This window comes from Mycotypha africana, assembly GCF_025528875.1.
Source record: "Mycotypha africana strain NRRL 2978 chromosome Unknown BDF20scaffold_2, whole genome shotgun sequence".
Taxonomy (NCBI): Eukaryota; Fungi; Mucoromycota; class Mucoromycetes; order Mucorales; family Mycotyphaceae; genus Mycotypha; species Mycotypha africana.
Genome location: NW_026515726.1, coordinates 95,907 through 110,261, shown reverse-complemented (window position 1 = coordinate 110,261; position 14,355 = coordinate 95,907). Strand labels below are relative to the sequence as shown.

Genomic DNA, 14,355 nt, shown 5'->3' with positions numbered 1-14,355 from the left:
CCGACTGAAATTGATATGTTTCCAAAGGCCATTGTTCTTCCATGATTGAAGATGGAGTAGCTTACAATGCTGAAGATATTGAACAAAACAGAGAACAGGAAAAGTGATTTTGTCAGAGTTATATTGATGCTTCGACATGAAACACATATTTAACTTCAGACAGCTTCATGCAATTCAACGCGCTTTTTTTATTAGAGCATGCTTTTCAAAAATTGCATATCGCACGATATTACAGTAAAACATCGACCACATTAAATATGTTATTAACCTTAGAAATATGGAGCTGGTTTCCATAAAACGTTAGAGCTACTGAGGGTCTTGACATGGATAAGCATATATCGTAGCTTCTCACGTTCAAAAATGAATTACCTATTCTGTATTATTCGTTTAGTCAACCCTTCCCACACGGTCAATACAGAAAATGAACCAAGTCCTCTCAAAAGCTTGTCAGAACCTTGATAAAAAAGTCTGCTACCAAGGTAGAAGAGAAAATCAAATCCCAGCATTGAGACATTGTATCCAAAAACGTCGATGCTGAGACTGCTATTGCTGAAGATTATGTAGCGAAGTCCCCAATCAAAGCTGTGACATTTTACAGACTATTACTGATTCTGTTCGCGGCGGCTTAAATAACATACAGCATCGACTCATAAAGCTTCTTCACATCTTCGTAGTGCTGGAAAATTTAAAGCACGCTTCCGAACGAGTGCTACAAAAGAAAAAATTTTAAAGGATCTGATAAGATCTTTTTTCTCTTCCATTCTTACCTCTGAACAAATTACTAATCAGATCCTGAACTAAAAATGGCCAAGAAGAAGACTGTTAACACCAAGGTTGAAGCTGCCAACGCTCGTAAGGCTGCCGGTAAGGCTGAGAAGGAGAATAAGAAGAAGGCTGAGATCGAAGCTGCCGAAGACGCCAAATGGTCAAAGGGTGCTAAGAAGAATGATAAGAAGGAATCGGAAGCTCAGAAGAAGGCCGAGGCTTTGCGTAGAAAGCAAGAAGCTCAAAAGCAATTGGTATGACAAGCATTTGGTTAGTTTTTTTTTTCAAATATTCCATCTTTATCAACAAATTTGATTGAATTGATAGGAAGAAGAAGAAAAGGCTCTTAATAAGCCTAAGGCGCCCTCTAAACCCAATTACACTAAAAAGGTCGTTTATACTCCTAATAAGCCTGCCTCTGCTGCGAAGAAGTCTACCGAAACTGCTCCTGCTGACAAGAAGGAGACCGAAGAAGCTGCCTCCAATAAGAAAAAGACCAACAATGTTGACAAAGTTCTCACTGAAAATGATATTGAAAAGCATCCTGAACGTCGTTTCAAGACCGCATTGAAAGACTTTGAAGAAAGAGAGCTCAAGAATTATAGAGCTGAGTATCCTGGTCTCCGTTTGAGCCAACTGAAGGAAATAATGTATAAGGATTTCCAAAAATCACCCGAAAATCCCTTCAACCAAGCCAATGTTTTCTCTTACAATACTTCCATTGAGGAAGTCAATCGTATCATTCGTGGTGAACCTGCACCAGCTAAGAAGAAGGATGGTGATGAAGAAAACGCTAACGAAAGTGATGCTGAAGAAAACGATGAGAAGAAGGAAGGCGCAGCTGACAAAGCTGCTGCCTCTCTCTGAAAAGGAAGTTGTTAAAGATGGTGCTCACTTCCCTTTTGCTGCTGCTGCTGCTTCCGAATGCGCTCCGCGATGGAGGTGTAGGTGGAAAATAGAAAAAAATAGAAACCTGCAGAAGTTTAGTTTAAATTTGGCGGATAATTAATTAGCTTGTCTTGTTGTACTTTAGCCGCTACTATGCCTTTAACATAGTTAAGCGCATTCTTTGAATCCCCTTTACTGGAGGAAAGTGAATAAAGTTATTCTGTTTTCCACTATTTCCTGTTGATTTCTCAAAAAAGGAAAATCTGATAAAGATGACGAGTTGTGATTGAATGAAGAAATCGACGGGTAGACATTGTAGCATGCATTTTTAATTATTGCAGTTTCCTCAATGAGTTATCAAATTCTTTGGACTTGTAAAGTTCCTTTTTTCTTTTTATACTATACTAGGATAACCAAGTCATGTATAGTAAAATAGCTTGAAGATAAGTTGATGGATTTTCTTCAATTTGCCAGAGTTTCTTAATGATATTATTCTCGTTTACATTATCACACAAATTGGTAGCTGAAAGCATGCTCGATAGTTAATCTCAGAGCTGCGAGGTCCAGACACCGTTTATCTCTAGATTAGCAGGAGAATAAAAAATGTTCGTTGTTACTCTTGTCACTATCTTGGTTCAAGTTTACATATCATTGTAGCGATTGTGATCGAATGAGCCTCAGTTGCTATTTTAATCACTTTAGGCTCACAGATATGCTTCAACTGTTAGATACCTTTTTCTTAAAGGCAAACTAGATTAAAACAAGAGTTGACACTTATTCATGCATGTCAAAGTGACGAAGACTTACTTTTAGAGTATTTTGTGCGACAGCAAACAGAAAAAAGGACACACACTTACGCATCAGTACACCTAAACGCATGTGACTGTTCGAACTAAGTTTAGCAAAAGCGGATGTCTAACAACACTGTGCAAAATTAAGGAAAGCCTAAACGCACTGGTAGAGTAATTTTTTTGTTTGCATTTTCCTGCTTTATCTTATTTTTACTCCCCCTTTTCATTGTTTCTTTTCGTGTAGAGCTATAACTCAAGTAGGCTTCTTTCCTCTTCCAACTGAGTGGTTTTTGCTTCAATTTGCTAACCAAGTATTATTTCTTAAGCTACAACGTCCACTTGTAAACCTTAGCCATTTAGTTTTTCACTTTATTAGAATTGAAAAGTTAGAAGCATACCATGTCATCTGACGAGGAGGATACCGATTGCCCTTTATGTATGGAGGAATTGGACATTGCCGATCGTAACTTCAGGCCTTGCCCTTGTGGTTATCAGGTATTGTTATTCACCAAGTTTTTCAAAGACTAGCTATAATCCCCCACGTACCTCATCTATTGCATGGCTAAGCTTATGATTAATTTCTCCCCTATGTTTGTTCTTTTGTGGAATCATAGATCTGTCGTTTTTGTTGGCATCATATTAAGACTAACTTGAACGGGCGATGTCCAGCTTGCCGAAGACTTTATAGTGAGCAAATCGTCGAGTTCATCCCTGTCAGCGCCGAGGAGATTATGCGTTTAAAGAAGGAAAAAAAGGAGAAAGACCGACAAGCACGAGAAATGAGAGACCCTAGTAGAAGGCAGTTATCAAATGTCAGAGTTGTCCAGAAGAACCTTGTCTATGTACTTGGTTTAAGCTCTAAGTATGCAAATGCTGAGGTAAAGTAATACCGTTCACAACCTCAAAAGGATAATGACCATTGACTTAAATTCGAAGAGATGGCATCAACCTGACTGACGCTTTTTGCAAACGCTATGGATAGCATGAGTTTTTCAGAAAATATGGCCGCATTGATAAAGTTGTTATCAGTAAGCGCGCTATAGGAAACTCCGGTTCGACTGTGGGTATTTACGTCACTTACGCACGAAAGGACGATGCCAGTCGCGCAATCGAAAATATCAACGGGATTGAGGTTGATGGCCGAACAATTAGGGCTTCATATGGTACTACAAAGTACTGTACCTATTATTTAAGGAATATGCCATGTCCAAACCCGAACTGTATGTATTTGCATGAGCCAGGGGAAGACATTGACAGTTATAGCAAGGATACTGTAACGATTGGGTAAGTCCAAAACAAACGCAAGCCATTTCTTTTACCTGCATTATGCTAATAATAAAGATATAGAAAACACGCGCATACGGCAGCTTCAGCAATGAATAATACAATAGCTCATCCTCATAAGCGTACTGCAACTGCATCGAAGGTATCAACAACTTCTACCACCGCCTCTATAAGCTCTACCTCCAACGAACATAAGCCATCTACCACACCTCGTGCTTGGGCGCCTATACCAAAGGTTACACCTATTTCACCCATTGTTAGTGTGCCTTCTACCAGCGCTACCAATGACAACGAAGACAAAGAAGATGAGCCTGCAACTGTTTCATCCGGTATGTCCGACCCTTCTGCTTCCCCTCCTTTCATAGAAGTAGGTGGTTCGAAGAGCACATCTACTAAGCATGTCAAACCTACCACAACAATCAGTTCTTCTTCCTCTACAACAACCATAACTGCACATCACAAAAAGCCGTTTAATGACAAAAGTAACAGTCTTCAACATGCCAGTCATAGCAACACTAGCAATAAAAAGATGTCATCCATGCCATTACCACCAATTGATGATGATAAGCCTGCTCTTCCTGCTACAGCTTCTTGGGCTTCTTCCTCAACCCAACATCAATTACAGCAACATGAAAACGTGATTACACCAGCCAATTTTGGCCCATCTTTATCGGATGCCCTTCATGCTCCTCAAAAACCAAAGCATACACCTACTTTGAAGGTCAAGAAGGAAAAGAAGATAAAGGGTAAAATGATCCGTCTGGAAGAGTTTGAAGAAGCTGAGCGAGAGGCTAAAATGGCGAAGGCTCAAAACAAGCAACACCAACAACAGCAGCAGCAGCAGCAGCAGCAATTTGCTAAGGAATCTGCTAAAACTCAAACCAATATTAATAATGCCGATACTGATAAAGCCAGCCTTCGTCAAGTAAATACGGCTCAAACGAATAGCAGCCAATTAAACGAAGCTGAAAAGAACAAAAAATCGGATACAAAGAAGGATGCTATCGAAGACAATGGTTTATCCAATATGGAAGAAGATGATAAGACATCAGAAAATACTACAAACACTAAATTGCATGAAGGAATTCCGCAGGATACCAATGAAGAAAATCCTATCATGAAAGAAGTCAGCAAAGGATCAGAATCAATTACTGATTCCAAACTCGAAGAGACAAAGACGGAGTCTACACTTGCTGAAACAGAGGAACTTGAGGAAAGAAATGGAAATGCTGAAGATATTGCAGATGAGTCAATTAAACTTGAAATGTTGGAGGTGAAAAATAAGGGACAAGTTAAGGAGATGGAAGCGGCAGATAAAGAACTTAACAAAAGTACTAATTTGGAAAACAGCGAAGAAGGACGTGAAGCAGTGGAAGCTCATGAACAAGAAACTGCTACCAAGATTGAGAACATAGAAGACCTGAATGCTCTTAACAATACTATCATAAAAGCCCTTGATGCGACTGCTCTTGAGGATAGCACAGAGCAAACTCAGTCTCTTGAAAACGCAAGTAAAGCAGGAGTACGAGAAGACCATTCTGAGGCAGTTGCTGATGATCAGCAGCAACAGGCCAGTCTGTCTCCTTTGGTTGCAATGGATAAATTATCCGCATTAGTTGAGCATGAAATTATGAATGATGCAGCCAAACACCAGCCATTAGATCTCATGGATTCACCAGACGTACAACAAGATATCTTGCACAATGCCCTTGAAAATGTTTCTCATAGGGATGAATTTGCAAACAGCAGCATATTGCCGCAACAAAATATGGACAACCAGCATCTGCTGCAGCAACAACAAATGCACCCAATGCCTCCACCTGGACTAGTCGGTCCATTACCGCCTCGTCCGGAATGGTTGGGCCGTCCTAATAATAGTAGTTTTGATCCATTTAATGGCCAAGATCCTGCTGTTGTTGCTGCTCGTCGTCTTCAGCATTCTCAACGTATGTTGGAAGCTAGTGGTTTGTTTGCCGGGCCTGGTGGAGCTTTTGGACAACCACCACCTCCTCCTCCTCCTCAGTTCGGATTTCCCAACAATTTTATGCAACATCCCCACCCTCCTCCACCTCCTCATCATCCGGGTATGTTCGCACCGCCTCATCATCCTATGATGCGCCCTCCTCCACCTGAATTGATGAACCTTCCTTCACATTTTGGGTTACCACCACATTTGCAGCAAATGCACCAACCTCATCAACTACAAGCTCAAAAGCAATCGCCACAACTGCAGCAGCAGCAACAATTAGAAGATCTGAGAAATAATTTAGGAGCTATAAATCTGAACGGTGACTCTCAAGAGCAACAGCCTCATCTTCAGTCACAAGATGATCTCAGAGCTCTTTTGCCAAATGTTAATATCAGTTTCAATAACATTGAAGAGAAAAGGAGAATTGAGCAATTGCAACAGCAGAACATCATGTTTGAAAATGAGAAAATACCCAATATTAACGATAATAATAGCAGTATTCAAGCCTTTAGCCCGTTGTCTCAGCCTTTATCTTCAATTCACTCACCTCATTCTACCTATCATGAAAAACTCTTACTGAAATCGCCCATACAACAACAACAACAACCGTCACCTGTTCCGCAGCATTTCCTGATAAACAATGAGCAACAACGTAATAAGGATGTGCGTAGGGAGGCTCAGAATTTCTTTGGAGAATTTTTACGTAGAGCTGCCTCTACTTCTAAGGAGAACAACCAACAAGAGTTAGTGTCTTCTCCTGCAAAAGAAGAAGGCCAGACTCCAGCTACAGGTAAGCAGAGAGGTTAAATCGTTGTATTTCTTGTCAGGTTCATTTTAGTAATACTCATTCTCATTCTCGAAAGGCTCAGCTTTACCTTTCCAAGACCCCGCCATCATGTCAGTTCGCGTAGTAAATAATGATATGCCCAATAATAACGGCAGTCCAGATGCCGGTCGCCCACAAGATACACTACTTCAAATTCTTGGCGGTCAGGCGCTGCCTCCTCCTCCTCCTATGATGTCGTTTGAGCAACAGCAAAGAATGCAACAACAGATGTCCCATCCTTTCCCTCCTCCACATCCAAATCAACAGCAGAGACAATCGGATGCTCGCTTCATGATGGAACAAAAGCAAATGCAATTACAACAGCAGCTGCAGCAACAGGCGCAAAATCAGCAACAGCAACAACAGTTGGGTCGGGGAGAGCAAATGGGTATGTTTAACAATAATAATGGCATCTTCATGGGCCAACCTCCACCACATCCTATGTTTCAGCATCAACAAGCCCATCCACAGCAGCAGCAACAGCAGCAGCAGCTTTTTGGTCACCAGCAACAGGGTCCTCCACCTTCACATCAATTTATGACAGGTCCGCACCCTCCCTCCATGGGAATGATGGGAGGGCATCTGCCCCCGCCACCACCCGGGATGATGGGGCCACCCATGCATGGACCGATGGGTGATATGAGGTTTGGACCCATGGGCGGGCCATTCCCTTCTCAGCCACCTCCTCCACCTGGTATGTTTGCAAGTATGAACCAACAACCCCAGGAACGACGTCAATAATGTAATATTTTTTTACTCTGTGAGAGAAGCTTCGCTTAATTAGAGTCGCTCTATATACTTTGTTTGCTTTTGTATTCCTCTGGAACGATACTTATATAATATTCTCGTAACAAAAATATGAACACAATCTTTACTTTTATTCTTGCCATTTTTGTATTCATAATAAAACAACAACTATTAAACCCATATCATTTCAGCGAGTTTCATCATCATGCTGGGGGCAGAAATGCGTTGTATGTACAATTGTTCTTTTTTATTTCTTTACAAAGTTAACACTATAACCTCCACTATTAGGATCCTTTTGTAATTGAAAATTGTCCGTGGAGAGGCCGAATTTCCCCAAGAGAGAATTGCCCAAGTCTTTCAATTTGCCCATCATCTCCTCTTTTTCTTGTTCACGTTTAGCCTCGATCTTTGGAGGTAATTCTCGTTCTGCTCGTCGGCATTCCTTTTGAGTATAAGAGTCTATAGTCAAACCCTTCAACTTTTTGTAATCTTCTAATGATTCAGATAATGCTGTAGAGGTTGCTAGTTTTTCATTAGCTTGCGCTCGTCTTAGGAGGGCTTTGATGTATTTAGGGTCCAAAGTGAGTGCTTGTGTACACATTTCTTTCGCCTCTTTGAAGTTATTCTGCTTCATATGACATGCTGCTATATTTCCAAAGAAAACAGCCCGTTCCTTTTTCAAAGATTCTGGACAAATCATGAGCGCATTTTCATACTCTGATATAGCATTGGTATAGTCTCCTTGTCCGAAAAAAGTGTTTCCTTTGGCTTTATATTCTGTCGCTTCTGCTTTTAGTCTCTGTTGGTTCAATTGTTGTCATTTGTTGCAAGTTAAAAATAAAGAGACATTTAGATTTGAGTTGGTCATTGTGTTGAGGCCAATTGAACAATCAAAAATCTCTTTACCTCCAACTCGTCTGGATGGTAATCAGCACTGTCGAAAAAAACATCGCCGTCTTGATCGCAAAAACCTTTGTCTTCTTCTTGTTCATGAGGTGTTGCATCTTTTACTTCTTTCGTTGCTTCTTCAGATACTGGAAATCAGTCGAATTCCACAGGTATATCAGTTATTGAACTGCAGTAATACTTTCAATCTCTTTCAAATACCTTTGTCAGATTTTTGCTCTTCAACAAGTTCCTCAATAACGACCATGTTGCTTTACAAAGAAGGTACTGCAATTAAAAAACATGATTAATAAATCTGATGGAAGGCTACTCGGAGTGGGAATATTTCATTGAAATGACAGCAAAGCGAAAAGGTGATGGTGCCATTGAGCAAAATTACGCAAATGCTAGAGCGTGCCTTGAGAAGGCATAATGGTCTCACGTTTCGAAACGAGTAATCATTAAGAACAGATATGTTCGAAAATTAAGTACCACAGATAGATGGGAATGCTTTATTTCTATTCAGTTTTATGATCCACAGCATCACTTTTGATTGGATTTATACAAGTGGCAAGGCGAAGCTGCGAAGAAACAAAAAAAAACAACAAATATATAGTACATGAATGATTGAGAAAAAAGAAAGTTTAAACATCTCTTGCTTCTTTTCTAACGGGATTGGTAATCTTGTCACCAGAAAGGAAGTACCAGTGATCAATTTCTTTGGGAATCGGAGCAGGAGGAAGAGGATTGTCCACAGGAACACTTGTGATGGTATAGTTGTTGGGATCAGTAAGGAAAGGTGAATCTTTTACAGTCAAGTTGATCCTATGATAGAAAAAAAGAAAAAGCAGAATACGCATGCATAAATCGTAAAAAAAAAAAAAATCAGTGAAACTGGCATACATTATCAAGTTCACAAGTGCATGAAAGTTACTTTTGAATCTTATCAGCTTTAGTAGTTCCATTAACCAATGCCTTCCAATATTCATGTGTTTCTAATACTATTTTAGTTGCAAAATCCTGGTAATGCAAATCATTTGAAGAAGATCAATTAGAAAGACAAAGGCAGATGTTATTTTCATTACTACTTTCTCACCTTGCCCTGCGGTTTTCCTTTGAAAGCTATGCTGTTCTTTTTATCGCCAGCAGGAAGCTTGTAATTTGTGAAAAAGCTGTTAGTAGCTTCCAAATAGCAAGGCATATATTTGCCAACATCGTCGATGTCTATACAAAAAAGGCACAATTAATAGCTTTTTTTTTTTTTTTTACCCTTGAAAAGGGAAGTGTCAAGTTAAAGATATCCTACCATTGATTCTATCAGCGTAGGTATCTTCGACATCAATAACTACGACCTTCCAGTCAGTTTCAGCTTGGTCAATAAGCCCAACAATACCGACAATTTTGACCTGCTTCACTTCACCCACTGTAGCTACATTAGAGCCAATTTCAATAACATCTATAGGATCATTGTCACCTTTCTTCTGTGTGCATTTTGATATATGATTAGGATCTTCCCAAGTCTAAATTATCAATATGTGTGCGTTTGATGTGTCAGTTTTCAGTATGAGAGACTGCCGTTAATCAAATGTTCTCTAAATAGTTTTTACTTGAGGGAAAGCACCATAATTCCAGATATAACCTCTATGAGGGAAGATATTGGTCACAAACCTCGGTCTGCCGTTCTTAACGTCCATCATAATTGGGTTTAACGAAGTTTCCTTGTTGATCTATTACGATGTGCAGGAGAATTAGTGATGAACATGCCCAGCAGTTACAAATTTGCAAACAAAAGAAAGATAATTGAAGGTATCCGATATACTGTACTTCATTCTTGGCATTCGTCCATCGAGGTATCTCTACTACCATATTATATATAGTCTTTTCTTCATTAGCAAACAAGGGGATATCATGAAACGGAGAGATGACTTGACCGTTGTTTTCTGATGAATTTCATGCCGTTAAAGATGGTTAAGAATGTAGTGCTTCAATTATACATGACTACTATCAAGCTCATGTTTTTGTTACCAAAGTAGACTCTATAATCTACAGTGTTAGGTGCACCAACACTGCGAGTTGTAAACTTATCAGCGGCAATGATACCATTAATAAGGAGAGCGATAGTAAAAGTGGAGAGTAACTTCATTTTATAAATTTTCTCAACTTAACAAAGGGAGAGAAAGAAACAACATAGATCGGTATTTGCGTGATTTTAAAACCTCTCATTTATATGTCTTTGATGACAGCCGGAAGAAGTTCCCCTTTTTTTTTTCTAGACAGACTATTTCTTGAATACTCTTAGTAGTATAGATCGGACAATAATAGACTCCATAGAGCTGTAGTTGACGTTTGTGTAAGCCGCCTTTCGTCACCTTTACCCCATTCCACCCTTTTACAACATGTTACATTTGCACACACCGCGTTTAAGCTTAACCCAAACCTTGCTGCAGCAATCGATCATCATCCTAAAGAAATAATAGCTCATCCTGCATTTTCGTATGATGCAGGGTTCTCTAATTATTTTAATTATGGAATCACAAAATTTCCATTTATTTCACGAAACCGTTTTAGGAAAAACAAACAGTTCGACAATAGAACAAAAATCTATTCTAGCTTTTCTGCATGAATAGTGCGTATCTGATCTATGCTATTTGCTTTCCCTACTTTTCCATATGATGGTGCTAAAATTACAGCCTTTTATTGGTGAGCTAAAATTAGTGGGGGGTAACGCAGAAGTAACAGATTCACGTTTTTCTAAACCAACATTTGTACATTTTTTGTTGCAAAATTGAGAGCAGTGGAAACCCAATAGATAAATCATGTACCCCCTTGTGCTTTTCTTATTATACTTGGTTTGCTTATCCTCTTCATATGAAACCTTTCTACCACTATTGTACTATTAATCTCAAAGAGGAAAGAAGCAGAAGCAATTTTCAGGATTATTCATAGCAACACCGCGAAAGGAATGAAAAATGAGATCTGCTGCTGTTTGTGTAGACTACCATGACTACTATTTGAACATAACAACCTCATATTCTATTAGAGGCGCAGACGTATAAACATATAGCTTTATGCTTTTCCTGCTATCCAAGAGGAGGGCCTGCATTTTAGCGTTTTTGCCGCGGTACAATGCCATCGCCAAATTAGTCTATTTTGTTGTTTTTTCTACGAAAGGGGTACCCACATTGTTTGAATAATCGGAGAATACAATTACAAAGAATTGAGTCCACTTTGAAAGTCTGCGTACTAAAGAACACCAACTACTGTACAATGAAAGTGCACGACAACCGTGAGCTAGCGATCGTTCTCCTCCAACTTTTATAAGCGAAAAATAGCTTGATTTAATGTGCCAAGGAAGATTGCATATAGAGAACATATGAAGGGAAATCTTTAAGCTGATAACTTGAGTATGCCACCAGATATCGTTCCAATGTATTCTGGTTTTTTTTTTTTTTTTTTTTTTTTTTTTTTTTTTTTTTTTCCAAACCGCCCTTGAATTATTGATTAAAAATTGGAAGTGGTGGTCCACAAATTACGATAGGAACAGAGTTTTCTGTATATTCATCCCCAATTATCTGAAATAATCTGAAACTCGCAGGAAACTTACTTCAATGTGAAAGAAGCAGCAAACCATGAACAGCAAGATGCTAGAACTTCTTAATTATATGCTGCTCCAAGAAAGCTGTAAGTGGGAATCTATTTTGATGCTGTGCATAGTCTTTATATCGTCAAAAGGCTAGCTTCAACCTCAAACGACGCTTTTATTATTGTAGTTAGCCACATTTATTTGATACAATGACTTTATCGGGGGAAGTGTCGTGCTGAATATCGGGTCCTAATCATATTCTCGGCTTTCCAATTGTTGGTCATTTCATACTTCGATGCAAGAGTATATTAGACAGTATACGTAAAACATTTCAAAAGCTCGTTGAAGAAGCCTCAGATTATGCTTATAAGAATGGTTGTTTCGGAATATCCGGCTGTTGATATTTTCAAGTCGATTTTCTGACAATGAGGCTTAGGGGACGAAGGGAAGACTGTCCGGTTTGTGCTCTTCAATCCTTCCATCAAACCATCAAGAAGCTATCTCTGTAGGTAGCTTATCATGTATACCTATATAATATATCAGATCAATCGTTCACATTATTTTCATAATGTATGGCTGTTGTGACTAGATTCACAAGTGTACGACAGCCAGCAACAACCGCAAAAGTAACAAGCGCTATGTTTATAATGACATTTTTTCTCAGATATGTCTTCAAGTAATTAAATTGTATGAATGGACGCCTATACTCTTCGTATATTGTCACATTTGTTACTGAAATATTGCTGATAATGGAATTATTTGAACAAGCCACGCTCCTCTGAAATTGCTACGTATGTCAATCAATCTCATAAAGTGATACCTTGCGCAACAAATGCGAATGAAAACTTAAAACTATTGTACTGTTCATTTTCAGTTAATAGCCTTTGATATTTTATGATAGATACTGGGGCCTCATGCTTTCTTGACTTGGCAGCAAAAGAGTAAGTTTCAAGATGAAGTTCAATAAGTAATTGGGCTTCTTGGGATGCACTATTAGAGGCTATGAAAATGACGTCAATTATTTGCAGATAGATCAGCATGACAATCGGGTGTTGCAAATCAGGAAAGAAAACAAACAATATCCAATTTTCCCAACGATGGATTGCAAGTCTTGGAAGCATTGCCGTACTATGAACGTGCGAAGCTGATTATTGAGATTGAGTAGGGGTTTTTTGGATATTTGTGTCGAGTGTGAATTGAAGTAAGTGGAAATTGCCCTCGGTTTTATTGACTCGATAGCAGGGTTCCTCCACAAAGCAATGGAAAACGGGCAATCTTTGGCTATGTTTCTTATAAAGAATGAAAAATGGCTAAAAAAGAATCAACATCAACTTTGAAAAAGAAATGAAGAGGAAAGAAGACAGAGCATCTTAAGAACCTGTACAAAGTGTTGTATTTGTTACACGCTGTATGAATTGACATAATACCTCGATATAACACGGCCTTTGACACAATGTTGAGTAGTAAAGCGTGTGGCACTGCCACATTCTTTTTTCGAAACAAAAAAATAAAATAAAAAAAATTGCTGCTTTTAAAATCGCCCCCACCCCACTATCGCCACAAACTGATCAAAAAGTGTCTGCATTTGCACCAGCGCTTATTGTTTTAAAAATAAGGGGCTTTCCGTCAAATGTTCAAATGTTCGTAGAAAAAACCAACCATTGTTCATATACATCTAAACACTGTCTGAAAATGCATAGCAACATTCGACACTTATTTGCCAACCTTTGTCAGATACGTATTTGAAAGAGTTGTTCCAAACAATAGAGATGTATTCTCTTTATACCCGACTCACGCGTACAAATAAAGCTTAAGTAAACGTTACTGAAGCAAGGCATTTGAATTATATTCAAAAAGATATCGTTAGATTGACCTTCCCACTGTGCTCCACTTAATAAGCAAACGAAAGAAAAGAGAGAGGTCCAATTACAATATAGTCTTCTCTGATTTCATTTGATGAAAGATATAATGTGAGACAGATAATTATCTGAGAGAAGGATTGGTTAGCATGCATTGTATACAAAGAAGGGCGCTTGAAGACATGTATGACAAATATAACACCTTTTGACGTTTATGTCTTTAGTTTCATCATTGCTCAAACATTGTTATTCTCTCTGCTAAGGACTGCAACCCTTACTCGATATTGCTTTGCATCAGACTTCTTTTTTTTTTCTAAAACTAACAGAACAGTTGGGTTTTTGATTTAAAATTGTTGACCCAAAAAATAAAACAATTCCGTAAATTCAAACACCGATTTCCTTTTTTTTTTTTGTTAATCCAAATAGTTGGAAGTTTTACACAAACAAAAAAAAAAAAAAAGATCAACACACAACTCATTTTTTCTTTACCTCTTTCCCTTTTTCTCTCTTCTTTTCGACAAGCTTTTTACGAATCAGTGACTCTTTTCTATATCATTGCATACTATCATTCACGTTAATTCCAGCTCAATATTGTCAGAATTGAGAGAATAGAGGAAAAAGTATAGTAGACTTCAACACCCCGAATATAATTTAGAAATGGCACTACCGAAAGCAGTTAGTTACTTTATCGTATTTTACCTCGTATGTTCAATCCTGTATACCTCCTCATACCTATTGGGCCTGAACAAGCGGTCTCA

General features: G+C 38.7%; 5 protein-coding genes across 5 annotated transcripts; 2 read left to right on the top strand and 3 right to left on the bottom strand.

The window, feature by feature from the left end:
- Nucleotides 1-319: 319 nt before the first annotated feature.
- On the top strand, nt 320-1,739 carry BDF20DRAFT_254455 (uncharacterized protein). Its single transcript, XM_053075010.1, has 3 exons — nt 320-905; nt 984-1,019; nt 1,093-1,739. Exons 1-3 carry the CDS (start codon nt 804-806, stop codon nt 1,630-1,632), a joined length of 678 nt encoding a protein of 225 aa, XP_052938637.1. The 5' UTR covers nt 320-803; the 3' UTR covers nt 1,633-1,739.
- Nucleotides 1,740-2,640: 901 nt separating this feature from the next.
- Nucleotides 2,641-7,452, top strand: BDF20DRAFT_849150 (uncharacterized protein). Its single transcript, XM_053079893.1, has 6 exons — nt 2,641-2,701; nt 2,771-2,939; nt 3,059-3,322; nt 3,427-3,728; nt 3,792-6,487; nt 6,561-7,452. Exons 2-6 carry the CDS (start codon nt 2,844-2,846, stop codon nt 7,262-7,264), a joined length of 4,062 nt encoding a protein of 1,353 aa, XP_052938636.1. The 5' UTR covers nt 2,641-2,701; nt 2,771-2,843; the 3' UTR covers nt 7,265-7,452.
- A 1-nt stretch (nt 7,453) lies between these two features.
- BDF20DRAFT_849149 (uncharacterized protein) lies at nt 7,454-8,484 on the bottom strand. Its single transcript, XM_053079892.1, has 3 exons — nt 8,378-8,484; nt 8,177-8,304; nt 7,454-8,069 (listed from the first exon to the last, which is right to left on the bottom strand). The coding sequence occupies exons 1-3, from the start codon at nt 8,421-8,423 to the stop codon at nt 7,518-7,520; spliced, it is 726 nt and encodes a 241-aa protein (XP_052938635.1). The 5' UTR covers nt 8,424-8,484; the 3' UTR covers nt 7,454-7,517.
- Nucleotides 8,485-10,419, bottom strand: BDF20DRAFT_849144 (inorganic pyrophosphatase). Its single transcript, XM_053079891.1, has 7 exons — nt 10,181-10,419; nt 9,980-10,095; nt 9,763-9,882; nt 9,462-9,675; nt 9,252-9,379; nt 9,090-9,175; nt 8,485-8,980 (listed from the first exon to the last, which is right to left on the bottom strand). Exons 1-7 carry the CDS (start codon nt 10,296-10,298, stop codon nt 8,800-8,802), a joined length of 963 nt encoding a protein of 320 aa, XP_052938634.1. The 5' UTR covers nt 10,299-10,419; the 3' UTR covers nt 8,485-8,799.
- A 1,863-nt stretch (nt 10,420-12,282) lies between these two features.
- Nucleotides 12,283-12,859, bottom strand: BDF20DRAFT_832215 (uncharacterized protein; the record flags this gene model as incomplete). Its single annotated transcript, XM_053078519.1, has 2 exons — nt 12,283-12,470; nt 12,559-12,859. The coding sequence occupies 2 exons, from the start codon at nt 12,857-12,859 to the stop codon at nt 12,283-12,285; spliced, it is 489 nt and encodes a 162-aa protein (XP_052938633.1).
- Nucleotides 12,860-14,355: the final 1,496 nt, after the last annotated feature.